Below are 26791 nucleotides of genomic sequence, written 5' to 3' on the forward strand. Positions count from 1 at the left end.
TGTGCATGGATGCGGAGAGGATAAGCCTATGCATGACACCAGCAATTCTAGCCATTGAGATAATTGGCTGCATGACCATTGCCAGAAAATGACTGATGCAATGAAGTATTGGATCTTGCAAATATTTACTATGAGGGTAAAATTATGGCCAGGAACATGTTTGTTTTGACCCCTGCCTGAGAAATGTTTTGTTAGGTTCAAAAGCTCGTCTTGATTTTCAAGAATTGGTGGGTATGAATCCTTTCCACCAACCTTCCAGTCACAAATTGGTCTGTTTCTCTGGACAGGGCACTGATTGGGATGTTGTCCATGCATAGATATAGAAGCATAACTTGCGACCTGGGCCTTGCTGAGACTACTGCTGTGTGTTTAAGACTCTGGGTGAGGAGGGTGCATCAGGAAGAAGAGTTGTGTACAGGAATTGTGAGCTCTTGTTAATGGTTATAAATTGGCCATCAACAAAGCTCTGGAACAGCCTTCCAAGGAGAGCATGGGGGCAAAAAATTTAACTGGCTTCAAGACTTAGCTTGATAAATTTATGGAAGGGGTAGTATGATGGTACTGCCTACGATAGCAGGTAACCCACAGGCAACTGCCAGTATCAAAAGTCCCAAACGGCCGGTGATGGGACACTAGATGGGGAGGGCTCTGAGTTACTATAATAACTTAGCTGGGGAAGGCTCAGACATCTACCTCCGATTATCTCACAGTAACTCTCTCTGAACTCTCTAGATACATAATATTTCTACCTATCTAGCAATAGACAGATTATATCTCATTTCTCATGCCCAGTCTCAGCCCTACGTATTAAATCTTTACAGATATCAGACCCTGTAGGAAGCAGACCTCCGTTACTGGAAATGAGGTGGTGTGATCAAGTGGACCATGGTAATTACTGATTTGCCCTGATATATTTTTAAAACTTTAAATTATTATGTTTTAAAACTATCTGACTACTATGTAGTGCATTCCTCCTCCCCTTCCCCCCAGCCCTCCCAGCCAAAGCACCATTCTTTCCTCTGGGATGGCCAATGAAGGGCACCCTCTAGAAAAGTGCTAATAATCATCCACTGATTAGCCAGATATATTAGCAGTCATGGTAATGTAAAATCTTATCCTTCCTCCCTCTTCATTTGTGATGCAGCCTATATCTCCATGGAAAAACTTTAGATATCACCAACCTGAGAACAAAGATCATGATGTTAAATTCGGCAGAAAATCCAGACATTTTGTAAGCTCTGTTTGTGAGCTCTCTCATGCTGCTGTTATATATCTTTTGCAACTTACTTTACTACTCCAAGACACCCTTCATATCCCCTCCTAATTTACCTAACTCAGAAAATTACATTTTCACATTCAGTTTTCTTGTAAGAAAAAAAAATCTAATCAAAATACAACTGAGCAGTCCTTAATTTTACTTTCAAATATCAAGCCAATCTTCCTTAACCTCTTAAAAAAAAAAGGAGTACTTGGGGCACCTTAGAGACTAACAAATTTATTTGAGCATAAGCTTTCGTGAGCTACAGCTCACTTCATCGGATGCATTCAGTGGAAAATACAGTGGGGAGATTTCTATACACACACAGAGAACATGAAACAATGGGTTTTATCATACACACTGTAAGGAGAGTGATCACTTAAAATGAGCTATTACCTGCAGGAAGGGGGGGGGAGAAAACCTTTTATGGTGATAATCAAGGTGGGCCATTTCCAGCAGTTAACAAGAACATCTGAGGAACAGTGGGGGTGGGGTGAGGGGGAGAAATAACATGGGGAAATAGTTTTACTTTGTGTAATGACCCATCCACTCCCAGTCTCTATTCAAGCCTAAGTTAATTGTATCCAGTTTGCAAATTAATTCCAATTCAGCAGTCTCTCGTTGGAGTCTGGTTTTGAAATTTTTTTTGTTGAAAGATAGCCACTTTCAGGTCTGTAATCGAGTGATCGGAGAGATTGAAGCGTTCTCCGACTGGTTTTTGAATGTTATAATTCTTGACGTCTGATTTGTGTCCATTTATTCTTTTACGTAGAGACTTACGTACATCCTCTATTAACCTCTTAAGTGACTTTTTTTCTTTAGATTATTTGTGACTATGACATTTTAATTTTCATCTTTACAAAAAGAATGGTAGCATGCACATTGTGCTGTATATCTATCAAGCAATAGGAGTGCCCCTTCATGGGACAATGTACATGCTGCACATTGTGAATCTTTTAATGTGGAATTTGATGTGGTTTCATGCTTCACCTGAAGAATCAAGGTACTGTTTGATTTGTTGTCTTTTATTCCTGTTATTCACTGAGTTTTGAACATCTAAGCACTATCTGAGAAGTGTTACAGTGTTTAATATAGACACACACATTTATTCTTCTGTTTTTATCGTAGGGATAATTGAAACAGGAACTTTAACAACTGACCTAAATATATCCACTGCGCCAAGCCTGCCAAACCTTTGACATCAGCCGGCCAATTTATATATAACCACTTGAAAAATGCATTTGTTTGTCTTTTTTACACATGCTATTTGGCAAGTTCTTGGCAGATTACCCGTAACAAGCAGGTCACTTTTATCATAAAATAAAGATTATCACTGCCTTCTGAAAGCCAGAAATGAGGTGATTCAGGATAGAGATCAGAATCTTAATGTCTTGGTTTGCTACAAGTTCCCTAATGGACAAAATGCAGGCTAATAAAAGCATATGGAAAGTAAGCACATCTCTATCAGTCTAGCAATTCCAGGTATGGGATTTATTATGCAAAAGCAATCTTTCATCATTTATACTACCAGAACATGGGAGCAGAAACGCATAAATCTGATGAATACCAACCACTGGTGCCAATGGATTAATACATGCTCTTTAACCTGAATGAAACAGTCATAATGTCAAAGACATACTCATTGAAAATGAGATTTTATGCTTATACATCTGCCCAATACAAACACCTGCAATACATATGAAGAAATGTTTTTGAAGGTCAGTAACCCTGTGGTTCATTTGAGATAAGAGAACCTCCATCAATGGTACCAGCAGCGGCACATTCTGCAACGCCCTGAGATATTCAACTATAAACTGAAACCTCGTGAATTAGAGACTGACATTTTACTGAGATTATACATGTCTACACCACCACTTATGTTGGCAAAATTTATGTTGCTCAGAAATGTGAAAAAACATCCCCCTGAGCAACATAAGTTTTGCAGCTTAAGTGGTAGTGTGCTCAGTGCTATGTCAGTGGGAGAAGCTCCTGCCGACATAACTACAGCCGCTCATTGGAGGTGGTTTAATTATGTCGACGGGAGAGCTCTCTCGCGTCAGCATAGAGTGGCTATTTTAGCGATCTTACAGCAGCGCAGCTGTGCCACTGTAAGGTCTCTAGTGTAGACACAGCCTTTGAGTATAGTTACCCATGAATTCCTCACACAATCCTCTGTCTCTAGTAGCTGTTTTGGTTGCAAAAGAGGCTGTTCATCTAAGTTTACTGTAAACGGCAATATTTCACAATAGCAAGTTGACAATGTCTGTAGGAGGCAGGATAATGAAAGTGAATGTTAATAACAACAGAAGGGAATTTAATCACATGCTGAACAAAAACTGAAAACGGTTCTCTTCTGAGGTATTTCAGTATCCACTCACTTCTCTTTATCTCTATCCATAACACTATGTTCTCCTGCAGAAGACTTGCTTTTCAGGGAGATTCTTCAAAATGATGAAATATTTCCGGCTTGTTTCCTGAGGAGTCCCAACACAGCCAGTCTTTTCTAGTCACAAGCCAGGCCAGGACAAATGAACATAATATTCTCTTTAGGCAATTTCTTTTTATTTTCCCTTTTAGATTCAGAAATCTCACTGTGAGAACCATTCACTAAACAGTGAATACCAATAAGCATTCAGGCTTTTGATTAATCCATTGTTGAAATAATCATAAAAGGAAGAAAACTTAACAGGTTGTTCTATCCATATTTAAAATTTTCTTCCAAAACTCAGAGCTTTCCTCAATGCCCAAATGGAAGGAAAGGTGTATTCCTTCACTTACATTTCCATCTGTACTTCAGAAGATGGAAATGATGATTTATGGGAAACTTTATGCCATAACAATGAATCCCAGACGTCAGGAGTTCTCTTTTATAAACGTTTCATGATTCACGGCAGTAGGCTCAGTGTATTTACTACAGTAATTCAGAAAAAAAGTAAAAAAAAGTTGACTTTCAGCAATATTTTAAATACACTAACATCTGTATTTAGTGTTTTAAATCATTAATTGTTTTCTATTTTACTATTGAAATTGTTTTAACTATTTGCAGCATCTTCAGAGCTGTAAATGGTGGGTTTTTAAATGCCTTATTATACAATGAGAATGAACACAGTGACCACTAGCACAATTTCATTTAGTTTTGAACAGAAAATGAATATATTAGATCAGATCCTCTGATGTGATCATAAAATCGCTGAAATTCAGAGACTCCAGAGGTCATCTGGTCCAGCCCCCTGTGCCGAGACAGGACGAGGTATACCTACACCATCCCTGATGAATATTTGTGGCAAATTTACCATGCTGATTTATGCTATACATATCCTGGCCCTCAAACCAGTTTAAATGGCTTGAGTTAGTGTTAGCCCATCCTAATGTAAATAGTGATCCTCTGGTTGCATACTCTCAACACAGGATGCTCTTGTACCACTCACCCTCCCTGTTGCTGGTATAGCAGAGGGAAGGAGGTGTGTGGATGAAGAAAATGAGGTGTGGCTGGGAAGCTGCTGTACTACACTGATCAACTACTGTATCTTTGACGTAGCCCTGATGCTTATGAAAATGACAGCAGCCCCTCAAGCTACTGCAACACAGTGGGAACAATCAGCAAAGAGCAGCAGAATTAGCGAATACAACATAGAATCAGATTCACAATAAGGGCATAAGTATTTAAGACGTTACATTTCGTGGCTCAATCTAAATGTGCTGCTGAATACCTCCTGTGAGATACTGAGTCCCCACAATTCCCTTGGGAAAATAGAGCAACTGAGCCTGTTCAGCACCACTCAATATTAGGCCCTTGTTTTGTATAACATTTCTTGAAAAGACCATTTCTTTTTCGGCAATTTGATTTTTCTACTCATGATACAAGTTTGTCCACAAAGAGGCTATTAATATTATGCCTATTAAAATTAACTTTTGTTAAAAAAAAGTCTATACAGGAAAAACTTAAAAAAGAAAAATTTCCAAACTCTGATATTGTCACAGAAATACACTAGATAACCTCAATTTTCTTTAGATACAGTAGTAATGCTACCACGGTCCGAGTTACTTAACGTGACAGCATCACTCCCAAAACTTTCCATGCCACTTTCAAAGAGTATTTTAAGCAAAATCTGTACATTCTGAATTATTCTAATGTGTCTATTATTTTATAGTTTTAACATCACAAATAAATCAGCAGTACCTTGAATGTTACAATTATTAGTTTCTCTAGTTAAGTTACTATTATTTGTTTCTCTAGTTAAGTAAAGGTTTTAATACGAATGAATTTCACGGATTGTTGTGATGTATTTGAAAATAGGATTTGTGTGCTAACTCATGGTGAAGTGAGGGAGTACTTCAAGGGAAGATCTTGAACATGGACACGGAGATCTTAACATGAAGAGAAAATACTAGATGGTGGTGTTCTATATTTTGGGGGAGAGGGTATTTTAAGCATTGAGAAATATAAAGACACTTTTGGTCCAGTTTTACATAATTTTTTTGGCTTGCATCCCACGTCTAAGAAACTGCACAAAGTAATAATGGAAAAACAAATAAACCTGCTTTGTCTCACATCTTAACAAAAAATAGCTTATAAACTTTCATAGTTCAAATGTAAGAGATACATAAACCTTTTTGAATCAATTCTTATATGCTTCATAAATCAAGGCTGTGATTCTTAAATGTCACCCAATAATTAAATTTTATGTGCAGTACCTACCTATGTCATATGCCAGAAAGTCAGCCGAAAAGCACTTTGCACCATTACTCAGAGAAGTATCATTATGGGTGTTTCCACCAAAAATCAGCAGAGCTCCACTTATTAAGACAGCTGAATGAAGATACTTTGCAAAACCACTCTCTTTCAAAATAGTCCTAGAAAATATAAGAATAAAATAATACATTATAATATATTAAAAGCCTATCGCTTTTATAACAGATGGCAGTTATAGCTAGGGTTCCTACATAAAATACAAGAAAACCAGTAAAGTTAAGTAGGCTACCCAGTAAATATAAAATAAAATATGCTGATCATTTCTGAGATAATAAAGTTGCTCATATCATAATAAATGTTTCTAATTCAATTTAAAAAATCAAAATCATAAGATACCATTTCCTTATTTTAAAAAATTAGATCAGCTATGAATTACTCAGGAAATATGTTTGCCTAAAAAAGATTAACTTTTAACCCAACATTTCTATTAGCATGTGCACACATAATTTTTTGGCTAGAGAAAGAACAATTATTCTCCTTTCATTACTGTTGTTCTTTGAGATATGTTGCATATATCCATTCTGCTAGGTGTGTGCGCATTTCATGCACTGGTGCCAGGGACCTGCTTCTAGCGGTTCCCACAGAGGCAGCCATGTCTGCACCCTGGTGTCGCTCATGGTGCAAGCAAAAGGTACAAAGGGAGAAGCTGCCATGCCCACCCTTCAATTCCTTCACACCAGACTCTTAGATGAAAGACTCCAATGTATTGGGGATGGAGGGTGGGTCATGTAATGGACATGTGTAGAGCCCTGCATGGGGGGGCCCAGCATGCTCGGGGCAGGCAGCAGGTCAGAGTCAGGGCTGTCTAGCACCCGCTCGCTATGCTGCTTCCTGTCCAGCATCTTGGGCTGCTTGGACAGCGCCAGCATCTCCACCACAGCCCAGCCCAGCAGCATTGGCTGCACTCCCAGTCCCAGGCCTGCCCCTGCCATGGGGATTGGAGCGGCAGGACCCTGGCACCCCACCCCTTTGCCCCACTGTGATGCAACACGCACTGGTGCTGCCGTGTGCCGTCGCTCATGAGTCCCTGGAAGCAGCACGTGATGCAATGCCCCTTCCCCCCACCCCCCCGCCATGCCACCCCTTGTCCTCTGAATCTCCCCGTGCTGCCCCTTACCCCCAGTTCCCGCCCTCGCACAGCCTCTTCCTTGCAAGACACCCCCGCACCCTCCGTCGCTAGCCCTTGTGAGACCGCTTGCTGCTGCAGGTGCGGATGCAGATACAGGTAAAAGACAGCTAGCGAATCGCTGGTTGGATCGTGGGTTGATCTTGGCAGATGCGGATCCACATTTTTGTATCCACACAGGGCTCTAGACATATACAATATAGCTCAAAGAACAACGGTTACAAAAGGTGAGTGACCACTCTTTCTTCTTTTAGTGATTGCATATTTCCATTAGACTAGGCGACTCCAAAGCAGTTTTCAGGGAAGGTGAGGCTAGGAGTCTCATTGGAAAAGGGACTGCAAAACTGTTTTCCCTACAATAGCGAAGGCATGGACTGTGAACTACATTACATGGGCATTACCCAGAAAGGCTGTGGATGCTGAGTGAGCTCTGGCTGAATGCACAGGCAACTTTTCCATACGGGTGTTATAACATGACAATGCAGGTGGTGATCCACTTGGAGAGCCATTATGCTGTTGCAGTATGCTCCTCATTAATTATGTATCGGAAACTAATAGTTGGGAAGAGAGCCAAAAGGGCTTTGGTTCTGTCTAGATAAAAAGCCAGGGATTGGCAAACATCCAAAGTGTGGAGTTTTTGGTTGTCTTTATGGAAATGTAGCTTTGTAAAGAAAACTGGTAAATCTTCTTTGTAAAGAAGACTGGTTGAGATGAAAATCAGACTCTCCTTTGGGAAAAAACGTAGGATGTGGCCTAAGCTATACCTTGTCCTGGAAGAAAACAAACAGTGTATGGAGGTTCTGTTACTAGGATATGCAGTTCTCCTACTCTCCTCGTGATGTGAGGTTACCAAAAAGCTACCTTTGCTGAAAAGCATAACCCCAAACAGGAAGCTAATGAACCCCATAAGTACTGATAACTAAATTCAAATCCCCATGTGCAGCAGGGTCACTAATGGGTGGAAACATCCCATCTAGGTCTTTTGAGAACCTGTAGTCATTGGTTTAGAGAAAAACAGTCCTCCCCATGATATGGAAGTGGAATGCTGAAATTGCAGCCAGGTGCACCCTGATGGAGCTGACTGTCAAACCTGACTCTTTCAGGTGTCACAAATAGTCCAAGTTTTTTGAAGCACAGGCTGCATAGGCCACGGACAGTCCATGTTTAATTGCCCAGATAGAAAATTGCTTCCGCTTACTAAAGCGAGTAGCCCTTGTGGATAGGTTCCTACTATTAAGTGGGACATTTCAGAACAAAGTGCCTCCTCAGGGTCTAGCCGCTGAGGAACCAGGCCATGAAGTTGATGGTTTGGGTGTAACACCCAACTGTGATCGTGCGATATCAGGTTCTTGACTGGAGGCAGGGAAAGAGGTTCCTTGACTGCCAGCTTGCAGTGGTCTGAATACCACAGTTGTCTTGTCCAGGGTGCCACAATGAGTATCATTTTGTCTTGGTCCTGCTTCAGCTTGAGGATGGCCTTGGAAATAAGTGGTATTGGGAGAAGGTGGGGATAGGAGTCGAGCAGGTCCTTGCCCGAAGGGAAAAGAAACACCTATGAGACAGACCCTGAGCTGTGGCCTGCCCTCAGACAGAACTGATGGGTTGTGACTAAGTCCACAGTTAGGATTCCTCCTATTTGAACCACTGATCTTGTTTGGGGCCCGCTCATGATGCAAGGTGAAGGATCTGCTTAATCTGTCTACTATGACATTGTGAACCCCCACAGGTGTGATGCTACAAGTGACAAGGAATTTTATATGCAGAAGTTCCGCAGCCTGACTGCCTCCTGGAAGAGACTCTTTGATATGGCTTTCCCCTCTGCTTATTAATGCACAACACTGCTGTGGTGTTATTGGCAAGTATTTGGACAGCTCTGTTGTGTAAATGGGTAGGAACAGGTGACCCGCTATGGAGTTTGCCCGTAGCTCTAGAATGTTATGTGCAGTTCCATCTCTTGATTGGACCACAAGCTTTGAGCTTGCCAAACTCCCAGATGGTCTCCCCACCCCATAACTGAAGCATCGATTACTAAAGTCACGGAAAGAAGAGGCAGGGAGAAGTCTCCTGCAGACGTTGTTGTGGCTCATCCACCAATCCAGTGAGAATACGATTTTGCCAGGGATGCATACCAGTCCATACTGAAGGCAGTACACCAACCTGAATCATGACTGTATCCCTCTGAGATGAAGTCTGGCATTTGGGTTCATGTAATTGCATGCCACCATATGCTCCAGGAGCTTGAGGCAATTTCTCACTGATGTCTGAGGGGTACACAGAAGTCTCGGATGTCTAGGAGTCTTACTGGCAGGAGAAAGGCCCTGCCTAGGATTGAATCCAGAACTGCGCCGATAAATTCTGTTCTCTGGAGGGGTGCTATGGTCAATTTCTATCTGTTAATTCCAAACCTATGCATTAAGCAGCTAGAGTGTTTCATTCATGTATTTCTCCACCCCCTGAAGGGAGCAGCTCCACAGAAGCCAATCACCCTGGTACGGATACACCTGGGCATCCAGTGGTGGAGGCATGGAGCTACCACTGCCATGCATTTCATGAAAACCCTCAATGCAGATGATAGGCCAAAGGGTAGAACTGTAAATTGGTCCCCTCTTGCTATGAACATGAGAAATTTTCTGTGGCCAGGGTAAATGGTTTTATGCATGGAAATATGCGTCCTTTGAGTCTAGGGCAGCATACCAATCTCCTGGATCTAATGAAGGGGTAATAGTTGCTAGGGAAACCATGCAGAACCAAAACTTCTTGATTTATTTATTAGGTATCAAAGGTCCAGAATAAGCCTGAGTTCCCCTTTTGTTCTGGGTATTAGGAAGTACTGATTCAGAGGGGTACTTCTGTGTTTCCCCGAGAATGTAGATTCTGCTTTTCTTGCCTCAGAATTGATTTGAGAGATGAGTCCCTGAAAAGGGACAGGGAAGGTGGAAAAGACAGGAATTGGAGGGTATATCCCAATTCCACCAAGCTTAGCACCCAATTGTTGGAGGTGATTGACTGCCACACACCTAGAAAATGTGACAACATGGTCTCATAGGGACTGAGGGGAAGCTTGTAAGATCTGGTATAGTTTGCATACTGTCCTTGATGAAGAAGTCAAATAGGCTGTTAAGAGGCATGCAACTGCCTGGATGAGGAAGCAGTGGATATGGGTTGGGGGTGAAACTTTGTTCTCTTCCCAGGTGATCTAGAGAGACCCAAGGATTTCAACACTGCCCTTTTAAATGTATGCAGTGCCTTATCCGTTTCATGGAAAATAAATCACAGCCCTTGAAGGGGAGATCTTCAGTGGTTTCTTGGTTTTTGGCAAGAATTCACGAAGCCTGGAGCCACGTGTATGGTACCTGGTTATAGCTATTGCCATGACTCTCGCAGCTGAGTCCACTGCATCCAAAGAAGCATGTAGAGCAGACCTTGTGACTGTATAACCTTCCTCACTCAGCCTTGGGGTCCTCAGGAAGTTTTATTAAGGAATTTCAAGATGGCATCCCAATATGAATATTCACAACAGATCGACAGAGCCTGATAGCTTGCTATGCACCATTTTAATCCCTCAGTTGAATACATTTTTCAGCCAAAGAGGTCCAACTTTTTTTTTGCATCCTTATCCTTAGGAGGCATTTTTGCTCTATCTTGGACGTTTCTTTCATTTTCTGCTGCCACCACTCGAGAGAATGGTGTGGCATGTTGATAAAACTGCTCATACACCTGAGAGGGAATCTGGGACTTGTGCTCTGTAAGCTCTTTCATTGGCATGAAAGATGTTGGAGCTTGCTATAAGGTTTAATAGACTTACAGGCTGCATAGCTGCTTCATTTATATTGGAATTACAACCAATAGTAAAAAGTTCTATAGGGAATATATTTCAGTAATGTAGCAATTGGCTGATACCGACATCCAATGGTCTATCAGTTTCGGGTGGCAGTATTCCCTCCTCTGGGACTTGTTTCTGTAGTGCACTGGAAAGGATAATCTAGAATCCAGAGGCATCCCGCATGATATCTAGTAGGCACAGTAACAGAGGCCAAGTGTGCTTAGATTCATCCTTTCAGTCTCTCAATCTTCTCTTGTCAAGACAACTCCTATGAGAGCAACAATGATCCCTAGAGGATGCCCTGGATTCCCGTACTGGGAGACATAGGAAGGGAGAAGGAGTACTCCCCAGACCAGGAATGCGTGGTATCAGGGATAACATTATTGGAGATTGGGAGTGAGAGTACCAATGATTTAGATAATAGCATAGAGAGTACACTTATGAAGTTTGCAGAAGATACCAAGTTGGGGAGGGTTGCAAGTGCTTTGGAGGATAGGATTAAAATTCAAATGATCTGGACAAATTGGAGAAATGGTCAGAAGTAGATAGGATGAAATTCAATAAGGACAAATGCAAAGTACTCCACTTAGGAAGGATCAATCAGTTGCACACATACAAAATTGGAAATGACTGCCTAGGAAGGAGTACTGCAGAAAAGAATCTGGGAATCACAGTGAATCACACGCTAAATATGAGTCAACAGTGTAATGCTATTGCAAAAAAAGCAAACATCATTCTGGGATATATTAGCAGGAGTATTGTAAGCAAGACAAGAGAAACAATTCTTCTGCTCTACTCCGTGCTGATTAGGCCTCAACTGGAGAACTGTATCCAGTTGTGGGTGCCACATTTCAGAAAAGATGTGGACAAATTGGAGAAAGTGCAGAGAAGAGCAACAAAAATGATTACAAGTCTAGAAAACATGACCTATGAGAGAAGATTGAAAAAACTGGGTTTGTTTAGTCTGGAGAAGAGAAGACTCAGAGGGGACATGATAACAGTTTTCAAGTACATAAAAGGTTGTTACAAGAAGGAGGGAGAAAATCTGTTGTTCTTAACCTCTGAGGATAGGACTAGAAGCAATGGGCTTAAATTGCAGCAAGGGTGGTTTAGATTGGACATTAGGAAAAAATTCCTAACTGTCAAAGTGGTTAAGCACTGGAATAAATTGCTTTGGAAGGTTGTGGAATCTCTATCATTGGAAATTTTTAAGAGCAGGTTGGACAAATACCTGTCAGGGATGGTCTAGATAATACTTAGTCCTTCTTTGAGTGCAGGGGACAGGACTAGATGACCTCTCGAGGTCCCTTCCAGTTCTATGATTCTATGATAACAGTCACATCAAAGGCTTCCTGGCTATCAGCACCATGCACTGAGGCACAGCAGTTACCACGGGTCTCAGAGCTGGCTTCATAATCAATGGATGCTGTACCAGACCTGAAGATGCTCGTACCATAGCAGACCCAAACACTAAGGCAACACGTGCACCTCATGAGGCAGCTCCAGCAAGACACTATCAGTCTGAGCAGCTGGTGAGGGCAGTACCAACCTCATGAGATCTTTCTCAGCTCTGTCGGCCTGTGGCATTAAGACAGACCTTTGTCCTGCTGTGATCAAGGGTGACAGCTCTAGTGCCTTCTCTCAGAAAAGCAGCAGCTCTCAACAGTCCTGGCTTGTGAAACAGAGTCAATGGCTCTGCCCTGATCGAACAATTATGGAGTGGTATCACAGAGCAGCAAGCCAAAGGGCTGAGCTGTACCTTTGGAACTGGCATGGATAGAATCCAAGGCCAAAGAGACCTACACTGAGGATTCTCATGATGCAGAAACCATATCTTTCTTTAGCTTTGGAGGCCAAAAGAGCTCTGAGAATTTATGTCTCTTTGAGGAATGCCCTGGTGCAGTGTATCTCCTCCTTTCTCTGCCTTCTGGTAGGGCCAGAGGAGCATTCCTAGACAGGTAGGAATCCCTCTAACAGATCGAGGCAGTAGCAATGCAGGGTAAAGGGTGACCTCCACAATGATGTACCTAACTTGTTCTACTCTTAGCATCTTGCCTTTTTGTCTTGGAGCCTGAGCAAAACAGACATCTGTCCTTGAGCTGACCCACACTCAAGCAGTTCTGGCAGCTAGAGTGAGGGTCACTCACAGACACCAGTTTGCAACTCCCAGAACAAGGTTTGAAGGACTGCATGCATCCGATGAAGTGGGTTTTAGCCCACGAAAGCTTATGCCCAAATAAATTTTAGTCTCTAAGGTGCCACAAGTACTCCTCGTTCTTTTTGCTGATACAAACTAACATGGCTACCACTCAAGCCTGATTTACTAATGAGAGAGACAGACAGACAGAAAGAAAGAGAAAGAAAAGCCCATTCGAAGAACACAAACTAGCAAAAAATACTAACTGGAAGTTTAGAGGAACAACTGATAGGATGTTCTGACCACTGAGCTCAAACAGTAAGAAGAAATAGAAGGGTAGGTGTGGCAGCTCCATTTTTTATACCCTCAACTCAGAACAGGAGCAGCACCAGGGCCTTTTGTGGGAGCGGATAAGACCGCCAGCAAGGAATTTCCTTTACATTGCCTCCAATCCTAGGGCCCTATCCTACAAACCCTTATCCATGTAAGTAATCAAAGAGGTTGCTTGATCAGAACTGTACAATGAATTACATTACTGTACTCTGCATAAATACATAATGAAACTGTTTTGCCATTAAACTTCACATTAACAGTGCTTTGAGCTAACATTCTTTCTTTCTAATTGCATAACATGGTCTCCCTAGGGATGCACTGATGTTTTTACCCTCATTTTTACATCATTGTGAATCCCTTATATGACAGTATGTGTCTCTGCTTTCATATCATGTCAATCAACTAAAAAATCAGAGACATAATTAAAAAAAGAATAAGAATTATTGTGCGGAAAGAAGCTGGGAGGTGGGTGTTGAACATAAATACAGAATCTTGCCCTTCAAAAACCTTTTTTTGTAAAAATACCATAAAAGGAGACAGTAATGACTACCTGCAGTACCTAATTTTTTCTGTGATGCTAATAAAAGAGAATAAGTCAGCACATCCATAAGCACAGTCATACCTTTCAAACTGCTTCCACCTTTAACCTCCATATTTTTAACTAAGTGTGGGTTGCATTTGTTTTGTTATTTATAATGAATAAATTTTGCAGATAGAGCACGAAACACACAAAAGTGTGTTTTGCCAACCTAACATTAGCTTCACCTTTTAAATATTTTTGGCCTAACAACTTAATATTTTATGGCCAACATATTTTTCAATACATTATTCTTGCTTTTATAATTATTTTTCAGTGTCCAAAATGTGCTAGATGCCTCAAAGCAACAAGTATATATATGGTCCCGGCACACAAGACAATTCAACTTTAAATACTTACAAATAGGGTTATAAACATGCAAAAAAGCAGGAAAAGTAGCATAAGAACAAGGGTAACAATAATAAGATCACATGCTTACTCAGCTCAAAGAGGCACATACACATCTTTATGGTCATGTTCCTTTTATTTTTCCCTCTCCCTCCCCTAATTTTTCATAAGTAAGACAGCAAAAGTTAGTTTTTAGGAGGTACCTGAATAAGGTGAGAGGTGGCTAGCAGAACAGGTTTAGGGAGGGCATGGTAAGGACGGGGTAGCATGGAAAAGGTGCAAACATGTCAGAGAGAAGATGATAAACCAGGTATTGTGGCTGAAATTACCACTATAGTGGAGCCAGGATGGAATGCAGAAGACAACTCTATGCAGTATATACTCCATTTATATTTACCACCATATTCTTCATTCTTTGCCCTATATTCTCCAGACTGAAGGCTGATCTATATTATCTACAGCTACAAACAGACTATAATGGGCTTTCTAGTATCTGTGGATTAGGCAGAGAGTTCCCTCAACCACATCCCTTATACCAGAAGTCAAGAGTAAGGGTAGTACACAAGGTACTACAAGGACCTATACCACCAGAAAATTTCCCTGTACTGGGAGGCTAGGTCAGGCTGGATTTAAGGCTACTAGAGCAGCGGCAAAGCAGTTTTGATACATGTATGAATCTAGTCCAATATCTTCTTTTTCATAGTTATATAATAATACTAATTGATTTTTTTGTGTCCATATTTAAAATCCAATAAAATATTTAAATAAAAAACACATAGAAACCTACCATTGTTATGCCACATTTATCAACAAAATTAAATGGCCAAGATATTAAACCCTGGAAATGAGGGTACAGAATAAACTAAATTATTCTTACAGTCCATTGTTGTTTATAAACTACAGTATGGATTCGATCCTGCAAGGTGTGATCAGCCTGTACTGGTGATTTCAGTGCAGATGAGGGCAATTCAGTACTTGCTGTACCTGCTCATTTCATAGCATTCTACACATACCAGACCTCAGTCTTAAAAACATGCCTTTTGCCTACACTTTTGTTCTGGAAGTATGCAATTTTGGGATGGAAAGATAGCAAAGTTCAGAATAAATGGTAAGCTAAAATGTTTTTGCGTTTTGTGCCCACTGAATCTTATGTAAGTGTTGGCTCTTGTATTCATCCTCCACATCCTCAAATTCACTTTAAAAAATTTTAAAAAAGGATCCCTGTGTGCTCCTACATATATCAGGCAGATGTTGAGAAACTAACAAGACTTGAGCTTAACTTTTACATCAATCTCAATGCTTCTCTTTGTTCCATTTCAACCTCCTGCCTTCTTTGTATGTTATCTGTTTACACTGTAAGTGCCCTGGAGCATAAACTGTGTTGTCTTCATACCTGTATGTTACCTTCCAGGCTCAATGTTGGTGCTATAAAGTTAAAAACTAACAATGATACTTCAAAAGTTGCCAATAAAAAGTCAAGTTTTACCCAAAGTTACCACAATGTGGTATTCTGAAATCCAGTTACTTTACACCATAAGTGTAAGAAAATTATACAATATCTCAGAGGCCACTGTATGGTAATTGTGGGTAAGTGTTCACTTGTAATGTGGCATAACTGCTATAAATGGATACAGAATTAAAAAGGAAAGGAAAACTTTTCAAAAATATCACAAAAGATAATGTACTATATATAAATGGATAGTCAATGTTACAATTAATTGCTGAAAACAAAGGTTTATTTAACCTTTCTGTCACTGCTATTCTTTGAGATGTGTTGCATAAATCAATTACAACGAAGATGTGTGCACACCTTGTGCAATGGTGCTAGAGAGTTTTCCCTACCAGAACATGTAAGGGCAACCCTAGCCATCTATGAGCCCTCATGCTGCAAGGTGAGTGTATAAAGGCAGAGTCGCGCCATTTATTAACAAAAATGAAAGGATTAAGTGATGCCAAGTAAAAGAGATAAAGATAGAAATATTTACAAGCAAATACAGTTTCTCTCACCTACATTTCCATGACAGCAGGTCTCTGTTTACTGGTAACAGCACAGGTCCTCAAGTGGATAGTTTTCAGTTTTGAATACCACGTCTGTCTCAGCCAGGCTGGGGCCATAAGGATCATCCTGCCATGATCTTTATTGAGCTTGAGGATCACCCTGAAAACCAGGGTTATTGGCAGTTATGCATATAGGAACTCTTTGTTCCACAGAAACAGGAAGGCATCTGATATTGATCCTGGGCTCACCCTGGAACAAAAACTGGAACGCTTCCTATTCTGGTGAGTCATAAACTGGTCCACAGAAAGAAACCCCCTTCACATAACACCAAGGCTAGCAAGTTCGTGCAGAGGGACCATGTGTTATCCCCAGACTGAATGATCTGCTCAGACAATCTTCGAGGCTGTTTTGGACCCCATGCAGGTGAGACCCTTTGAGAGTAACCGAGCTCTGAATACACAAGTTCCACAGCTTGATAACCTCTTGGGAGAGGCCAACTGATATGGCTCCTCCCTGTTCCTTCACAGAAAAGTCAGCCGTGGTGTTGTCTGAACTGTCTTACTTTGAATGTGAAGTGCTGGAATGCCCAGAATATTTACATCCAATTTGGCCTCATATGCAGTCCACAATCCCTGAACTCAAAGATCACTGAGATACGCTCCCCACCTGATGGCTGATGTGTCCATTACTGAAGTCTTGATAGGGAGAGAAAGAGTGAAACAGACTCCCCTGCAGAGGTCTGAGCTAATCCTCCAGATGAGAGATAACAGCACCCTCTCTGGGATTCGCACTGGCTTGTCTAGGTGATGAATCAGAGAGATTCAGCCCAGCGTGGGGAATGACAAATATACGTGCTGCCATGTTCCCCAAGAAACAGACAATTCCTCTCTGTGGTCTCAGGATGGTACTTGAGGGATGCTGAGAAGTCCCATATAGTTCGGAACTAGCAAGCAACTAGAAAGCCCTGGAGGAGATCGAAGCCAAAACTAAGCCAATTAATTCTATCCTCTCCAAGGGCAAAGAAGTTGACTTTTCTAATTGTTTCATTTTAGGTCCAGGATGTTGAACAGACAGTTATTTTCTGGACAGCGACTTGCATGTGATGTATGGACCATCCACAAAAAAAAAAGGCATCCAGATAAGGATACACACACATTTCCTTTGCATAAGTAAGCAGCCACTACCACCATGTATTTGGTAAGTACCCTCGGAGTGGATAATTTGTCAAAAGGCAGGACAGTGAACTGGTAATGGTCATCTCCTACAACAAACCTCAGGAATCTCCTGTGGCCAGGATGGATTGCCATATGTAAGCGGGCATCCAATAAGTTAACATGCCGTTCTCCTAGATCTAGGGAAAGGGTAATTGTAACCAGGGATACAATGCAGAACTTCAACTTCCTGATGTATTTGTTGAGGTTCTGAAGTCCCAGAATGGGTCTAAGACCTGCTTTGGGTATCAGAAAGTATCTGGAATAAAACCTCCTGCCCTGATGAAATGAGGGCATCTCCTCTATCACTCCCAAAGAATAAAGTCTGCACTTCTTGTGTTTGCAAAGACACATAAGAGGGGCCCCTGAAGCAGGAGCAGAGGCTTGGAAGTGGGGGATAGAAAGAAACTGGAGGGTATATCCGATTCCACCATTCTTAGCACCTACTTGTCCAAGATGGTGGACTGACAAGCCCAGAGAAAATGTGACAACTTGTCCCAGAGAGATGGAGAAGGGTCCATAAGATACAGGTTGGATAGGATACTGTCCTCGTCATCGACAATGGCTGCTTGGAGGCTTGTGGCTGCCAAGAAAAAGAAAGCGAGGAAGTAAAGGGCATGGACATCCTCCTGTGTGACCTTTACACCTCCATATGGACTGGCAGGCTGCCAGAAAGCATAATATTGTTGTCTGAGCTGGTACTGCAGGCAATATTTCATCCTCTTTGTCACGAGCACATAGAGGCCTAAGGACTTGAGTACTCTCCTTGAGTCCTTTAGTGTGTGCAGAGCCTCATCTGTCTTAGAGTACAAGGCAAAGCCTTCAAAAGGGAGGTACTCAGTAGCTTGTTGTACCTCCACAGGAATCTCAGAGGCCACCAACCAGGATGCTCTATGCGTAGTCACCACTATCACCTTGGTTCTGGCTGCAGAACCCACTGTACCCAAAGAATCCTGTAAAGCTGAATGAGACACAAGGCATTCCTCTGGAACAAGTGATTGGAACTGCTCCCTGGAATCCTCTAGTAGTTTACTAGCAAACTGGGATATTGCTTCCCAGTTTGAAAAGTCATACTAAGAATGCAGAACACTAAAATTGGCAATGCAGAACTGCAGAGATGTTGCAGAATATTTTTCTACCCATAACGTCTTGGCATCTTTATTCTTAGGGGTAACCTTAGCTCTGATCTGTCAGCTCCTCTCATTCCCTGCAGCCAGCACTAATGACCTAGGTATGGGGTGTAAATAAAACTGCTCAACCCCAGGAGATGGAACTTTATCTTTTTGTTCCATTTTTGTAGCAATTAGTGGAATGGAGGAAGGGGTTTGCCAGATTGTTTTGGCTGGCTGTATAATGGCCTTATTTATGGGCAAGGCAACCTTCCCTGTCCCAATGGGATGGAGAATGTCAATGAGCTTGTGGGTATTGTCTTCCATTAGTGCTATTTGAATACCCAGGGAGGCTGCCATTCTTTTGAGAAGCTCCAGATGCACCTTAAAGTTGTCTGGGACTGGGATGGTAGCCTCTAGTACCAGCTCCTCATCAGGAGACAAGGATGTTAGCAGGGGCAGCAGCCTCTGATACAAAGTCCTCAGAAGGCAATAAGGAAGATGCCTGCACAGGAGACAAGAGAGAAAAAATTCTAGTACTGACTGATGTTTCTGTTGTGACAACTGGGCCTACGAATTTACTTAAATTGTGAGCTGAACTATGCAAAATATGCAAAAGTTCAGAAGATATTACAATAACCCATAACAACAAATGATGATGGGAAAAAATATGAAAGACGACAAAATAACTGAATTCATCTAAACCAAAAAGGCCATGTTGACATAATTCAAAGATTGTATTAAAATTATGCTATATATTATTATTAAATAACAGGAGATGTGGAGCCAGAAGTTAATGAGCCAAAATTGGTGTGTCAAATAATTAGGCCTAACTGGTAGATAAAATAATGAGGGGCTTGACTATTGCACCCATCACTCCCTTTTTGGGTCTTTAGAAGAAAGATTTTGTGGGGAAAGGACAACAAGGAAAACAGATGGAAAAAACTGACAGAGGCTATTGGAGCAAGCTTCACTATCATGGCTGCCATCCCCACCCTTTCCTGAGACCCTGGGCCTTCATCACCCTGATCCTGAGTGGTGACCTGACCAAAATAGGCCACAGAGAGGATGACCCAGATGACATCACATTCCCTACCAGCTCCAGCTGGATCACAACCACCATGCGGGATAACAGTTATCATCACCTTTGATTCCATATAAGTCAAGAGAGAGTCAAACAAGGAGGCTTTACCTCCTCAGACTGAACTTCAACTATAACCGTAGCAATGACAACTAAGAGATTGTCAAACAACAGGGTGGGGTTTTTTCCTTCTAAAAACTGTCTACAACTAAAGGAAAAGGGAAAAAGAGATGTTAAAATGAAAACCTTATTTAATACTTTACATTCCAAATGCTTTAAATTATTTTTCCTTCTTTTCTGTATCATTAATAAAGGGTTAAAAGGATTTTTAACAACGTGTTTGCCAGGGTGCTAAGTAGGCTATGGTCTTTGTATCCAAGCCCCATTGTTTGTTTAACACTGTTTAATGGACAGCAACTAACTTACGCTAATACCTTTATCCCATATATTCCAACTAAGTTAATACAATAGTCTATCAGTACTGGCAGGAGAAGGCTCCCTCCTGGAAGAGGGAGTTGCATAGCTGCAGGAACTAGGTGTGCTACCGTAGCCCCTAGCTTGAAGTGGTTTCCATTATATACAAGGTTTACAGTTTGGTTCAACAGTTCTCAGCACTCCCACTATGCAAACTGTTCTAGAGCCGTTGGGGAGTGGTGAAGTAGATCTGGATGTTGGAGACACCCAAAAAGGCATCCAAGAGGGCCTCTGCGGGGGCTGGTACAGTACTGGGCCCCAGGCATATCTGACCCAACCATCCAGTCTCTAACAGAAGTCCTCTTGGAACCACACCAATAAGTGTGGGAACAGAAACAGAAAGAAGCTCTAGAATCTCAGTACCAAAATACCTGAAATTTTATCTCAAACTGACAAGGAATCAGAATATTTCAAGAGCCAGGGTGGTATAGTACCGGGAGGGGTCCTCAGAGATTGCAGTCTGGATATGTACCGACATGATGCCAGAGGAAGCATAATAGGTTTTTTAGCCACTGGCATCATTTGGGATGGAGAACCTGTTCTGGCCCAAAAGATAAGTCAGGAGTTGGCACCGGGGCTGAGGTGAGCACTACTCTAATACAGTGCTCCAGTGCCTATTATCTTGACTGCTGCACTAAGCCTGGACAGGAGTCCTCAATCTGCAGCAAGGGGGAGGGCAGTACTGTCAGGTACAGTAAATCTTTGACTACTGCACAAGCCTCCTGCGTGATCAGCACAGACATGGGCTGTTGACTCGCAGGAATTAAGGATGACTGCTCTGCCACAGCGGACAAAATAGCTGATCTTGATAGCCCCTGGAATTGATGGCTCGGGTCTGACTGTATAAGCTGTTACTAGGCAGCAGTGAGGCAAAAGGCATGCTCTACCATAGGTTCTGGACTGGCCTTCAGTGGAGGGGTCCCAGGCTGGACTTCCAAAAAACCAGATAGAAACTTTTTCTTATGCTTCTGTGGTAAGGACTGTTCAGAAGCCCTAGATTTAGAAGATGGTCCCAATGATCAGGAACTCCTCCAGCACAGCTCTGCTAGTAAGGCTGGAGGAATCTCTGAGGAGCTGCCCTTCAGTGACCAAGAGGGTTCTAATGCTGGTCTCAGGGCTGCCTCCCTGGGAATGTATCAGAGGCACTCTTCACTGTTTCTTTGTCCTAGTCTTGAACCCGTGACAAATGGACTTAATGTGACCCTCACCCAGGCACTAAAGATAGTGCAAATTAGTGTCATTAACAGACACAGACTTTCTGAAGCCCACACACAGCTTAAACCCCAGGGTCCTTGGCATAGGTCCTCCTGGTACTGGGCAGTGCCCAGAGGCCTTCTAAGTGAAACTCAAAGCAAGATTATAAGAAGTTAAAATAAATCTAAAACCACAATGAAAATAATAAAGATTTTTGAGTGTCAAGGGGAAGAAGAGGGGGGGTTTCAAAGAGGATGGCTCTAGACTGTTCTCAATGGTAGCAGATGACAGAACGAGGAGTAATGGTCTCAAGTTGCAATGGGGGAGGTTTAGATTGGATATTAGGAAAAACTTTTTCACTAAGAGGGTGGTGAAACACTGGAATGCGTTACCTAGGGAGGTGGTAGAATCTCCTTCCTTAGAGGTTTTTAAGGTCAGGCTTGACAAAGCCCTGGCTGGGATGATTTAACTGGGACTTGGTCCTGCTTTGAGCAGGGGGTTGGACTAGATGACCTTCTGGGGTCCCTTCCAACCCTGATATTCTATGATTCTATGATTCTATGAAGAGTAAAAGGTAGGTAAGTAGCTCACAAGAAACACTAATGCTCCAACCACAGACGGTGAAAAGGAACTGCAGGGAAACTGCCCTTTATACCCTTGCTTCACAGCATGAGTAACTTCGTTTTTGGCAGGGCCGCTGCCTGGGTACCACTAGGAAAAGCTATCTGGTATCAGTGCTGATGAGACATGCAGACACCTACGGTGTAATGGACATACACAAACACTCACAAAAAAGAACTTGTTCTTGCTTTCTGGACACACATGCATACCAAAAGTGAACAATGCACATAGATAAACTTGAAAAATAATAAGCAGTAGCTAATTTCCCAAGATTAGTTACGATGTGCACAATGTATCATTGACTAAGATAAGCCCTTCACACTTATTCTTTCCGTAACTGCCATCAGTAATGCCCAGAATCTTTCAGTAGTCTTATACACATTAACACAAATACACTGAAGTGAGCCACAGCACATTTTTCAATAGGTAGAATTCCGTATTTTATATATACCCACATTTATTTATTTTTATATATATAGTGTACGTGAAATAAAGACTAAATATGGAGATAATTTTATATAAGTGTAAGCAAAAGACAGTGCTACAATGTATTAACTAGTTAGGGTAATTCTTTGGCATTATAATGCCCCAAATTATTATAATTTAACAAAAAATAGCTATAGAACCTTGAAAGTCTAATTAAAAAGTTCTCTCATCTGTATTAAAAAATATCACTAATGCTTGCATTGTATTACTGAATGTTCCCTCAAATAAAAGAGACTATGATATTATTTTCCTTTCATAAGCCAGTGGAAAAATGATGACAATAAGATAGTACTTTGAATGTGGTCGCTTAAAATAGATAAAAAGGGAGAAAAAATTCTTCTTGTAATGTTGCCAAATTGCCATAAGCTAGTGGCATTTAAAATACAGATTCTGCAGTCAAATCAAACTCACATGTTTCTTAACATTTCCAACAAGCTGACTCGAGAGCAAATCTTCTGTCCTTTAAATGAAGCCAGTAATGCCCAGGGCAAATATTAAATTGGAGGAATAAAATGTTCAGATATAGAGCTTGGTCTTGAAACAGTTCTGAGGTGAAAAACTCAAAGGTCAGTTTGTGCATAGAACACATAAGCAGCATTAATAAATTACAGTAAACTTGAGGGACAGACTGAGAAATAAAAGCATCAAGCTTACAAACAGTATATTAAATTTAACTGAGGTACCTATTAAGCACATGCTTAAGTGTTATCCTGAATCAGGGCCACACTGTACACCACACCCATATCAAAGCACATGGTGCAGAATTTCACCCTAAACATATCTGGCACATAATTATATCATCACACTATGTGTAATTAATTTTAAATACTGTATAAGTACACCATCAATTATATTAATATATTTTTTTAAATTGAGTTGATATATTCATCAGTATTGTAACTCCCTCAAACTGATCATTTTGATGAATTCATTCATCATCAATCTATAAATTACAACCATGAAGATTAATAGACATTATTAAGCCATCAACTGGAGACTCAAAATCACACAGCTGTCAATAGTCTTGATATGGCTGATGCCCTGCTATTTTAAATCTAACACAGAGAAGAATAGTCCCAGCTTCTCTCATTTCAGCACCACAGAAGTTTCTTTTAAACAGCAACACCAGCCTCCTGCCAAAGAAAGGATACACACACCAAGGTGATGGGCAGTACTCTCACACCTGTAAGACTGCTGTCTGAGTGCACTGCACAGTCAGTCTTATTGCCAGGACTTTTCTCATCCCCATCTACAATCCATCACAGATACAACCAGGAGTGGGAAATAATCCAGACTGTGAGAGTGGCTAGGGAGGGCAGTCAGCCAGTGAGCCCCAAGCAGTAGCAACACTTCACAACAGCCATCCCTCCTCTCTAATATGACGAGAGGACCACAGTTTACTAGTCCTTTGCAGCTTACAAATCTGGGATTCTCAGAAAGAAGAAAAATTCTCTCTGTGGACGATCACCTTCACCTGCTTAAAGCTGCACTGGGCAGAATAGTGTGGTGATGCTTCAAGATATGATCAATTGTGCTTCAGATGGAGTTACAGATGCAGTCAACTACACTGGAGCCAACACGCAGATCAGCTGGTCTTTGGGGGAAAGATGGGTGTGAGAAAATGGAAAAGGAAAGAGAAAGGGGGGAAAACCCCATGCTGCCATCACCCTCCCTGCACACCTACTCCAGAAAAGTGAAAGAGGAAGATACTGAATGTGACTGAGCTCACTGTTGTCATCATCCTAAACAAACTATTATTAATATCTGTATTACCGTAGCACCCAAAGGCCTTAACTAGGCTTGGCAGGATTCAATTTAAATCAATATATGTTGGTAAACGTCCATGTCACCTGACATGCTGAACTGATGAAAAAACCATATCACTTGGTAACAGTTGGCCAGAGTGCCTCCCAGCACTTCTTGTACCTGCAGGGATCGGGTGTCACCAGCTCTGCGGCAGCACAAATTGCTCTCTGCAGCCTTGTTTACTCACTCTTGTGACAGTGGGACTGTAAAGAGTTCCCTGCACAGCTGAAGAGCCAGTGACACCCCATCCCTGCAAACATAAGGGGTAGGGAAGTATGTGGTCTTAGCAGGACAGAGCAGAGGAGGACGACAAGTCCCCAGCCTTTTATCTCAGCTGTCGCAGCCCCGCTTACTCAGTCACCAGCCAGAACTGTGGGAGCTGTCCCTGACCGGAACTATTCTGCAGCACCGTATCACCAGGGGGCTAGTCTTCCTCCGTGCCGTCCTGGCTGGAGGTCTCTTCCACTGGGCCACAACCACAGCCTCTCCTGCACCTTGTGCCCTGGTCTCTTAGGCCCTTCTGCCATGCTGGGAGTCCCCTGCAGCCCTGCTGCGATCCTACTGCAACACCACTGTCTCTGCTACCCTAACCCTCCCTCGCCCATCAATTTCCAACAACTGTAAAAATAAATAGTTACAAATTGAAAGTAAAAATCTTTAAAATGAAAATGTATATTAATTGTTGACATTAGGAAAAAAAATAAAAATCAAATTCTGCCAAGCCCAGCCTTAATCAACACCAAGGCCCCGGCATGCTGAACATTGTAAATACATACAGGTGTGCATCTGCAGACATAGTCTCTGCCCCAAAGAGCTCACAGTCTAATTAGACAGGAGTTCTAGATCTCTGGGCCTCGATCCAACAAGTAGGAGGAGAGCCTGCTGAGGAATGAGAGTTTGGCAAGATCTCCACAGGTTCCAAAAGGAGGCTGACACAGCTTTCATAAAATTCAAACTTCTGGATTTTTTTTTAAATGACAGACCTTTTAAAGCCTAAAATTAACATACTAAATATTCTAAAATTAACCTGCCAGCACACAATATGCTTTGTCTGCTAAATCTTCAGTTTTGATGGAAAATTGTCCCTGTATTTTCTTTTTCTGAAAATTCCAGCATTGAAAATTATGAAATCATTACAACACAAATATAAACGCGAATAAAGAAGTTATTGTAAATATCTTACTATGGTATATGCATTAACAACAATTTTATATTATCTTGATTTTAGTTTACCATTGTTTTAATTCTACTTACCATGTCCTTGTATTAACTTCATATCTATAAAGGTCATCCACCAATCCATATTTATTGCCAGGTAATGCTTTGTATCCACCATGAACATAAATGGATTTTGTCATTGCATCATAGACACTACTATGGCCATATCCACCTTGCACAATTGCTCCTTTTGTTTCTGGCACAAGCCATGAATTTGATCCTGGAAGAGACATATGAAAAACATAAAAATAATACTCTAATCTTGCAAGGACCTACTCCTGGGGTAAGTCCTTACTTAGCATGAGTAGTCCCAAAAAAATCAATTGTAAAGTCAGGGACTAACAGTTTACATCTCTGAAACCATGTAGATGTGTTGGATATATTATGCATGTTTTTCCAAATTTTTAAATTGACTTGGCTCATGTTAAAAATACCCCTCTGTAAACATAAAACATTTTAAATCTATAAACAAGCAAGAAATAATAGATATTTAATTTTTACAATATCATAATCTGAAGGCTAGCCACATACTTTCCCAACTGAAATAAATAACTTTTGCATAAAATAAAAGTAATTTTTATTGCCTTTCACCAGTTTACAATACACACACATGCACAGAGTAATACAGTTGGCATCATGTAATGTTTTGTTTGCTTTTGTGGCTATAACTTGTAAGCAGCAGCTGCATCTAAGATTAACTGTTGTTCAGACATAACATTTAGGTAGAAATACTACAGCAATATTTACAGTCTTGTACTGGTGATAGAGTGAGATTCTAAAAAGAACTGGATCACAACTCATAATAAGCATTCCTCTAACATCTAATTCCTATACATTCCGATAAATAGAACTACCAAGGCCAACTGGCAATACCACTTTCTGGTAATTCCCAACAATGCCACATATTCTACTTTCTTTCCTCAAAATTTGAAAACACTCTTACAGTCATCGCCCAATTCATCCTATGAAAACCTTCAATGGTCTACAATGTTATTTTTTGGGTAAATTTGCTTTAACATAACCAGAAAAAAGTACATATTATATTTAACCATCAATGTGTATATCATACTTCTATCTAAAATTTTCACTAAAAGTGAAAGAAGCTGGCAACAAAAAAAGTCCCCCCAATTTGTTTATTCTGTGAATTTGAAACTGTTCTGTGTAATACCATTTCCACTGCTTTATTGATGGACAATTGAGCTTCTTGGCTCATATACTAACATGATGACATAATTTA

At 41.2% G+C, this 26791-nt stretch overlaps 1 protein-coding gene across 4 annotated transcripts in view; it reads right to left on the reverse strand.

Moving 5' to 3' along the window:
- ATRNL1 (attractin like 1) overlaps nt 1–26791 on the reverse strand; it is a 1048037-nt gene that overhangs the window by 822351 nt on the left and 198895 nt on the right. For all 4 annotated transcript variants that reach the window (XM_043518640.1, XM_038411471.2, XM_043518642.1 and 1 more), the window contains 2 exons: nt 25591–25774; nt 5958–6112 (listed from right to left, as the gene is read on the reverse strand). In XM_043518640.1, the coding sequence (XP_043374575.1) occupies nt 5958–6112; nt 25591–25774 (339 nt within the window). The remainder of the gene's footprint in view (nt 1–5957; nt 6113–25590; nt 25775–26791) is intronic.

This window comes from Dermochelys coriacea, chromosome 7, assembly GCF_009764565.3.
Source record: "Dermochelys coriacea isolate rDerCor1 chromosome 7, rDerCor1.pri.v4, whole genome shotgun sequence".
Taxonomy (NCBI): Eukaryota; Metazoa; Chordata; order Testudines; family Dermochelyidae; genus Dermochelys; species Dermochelys coriacea.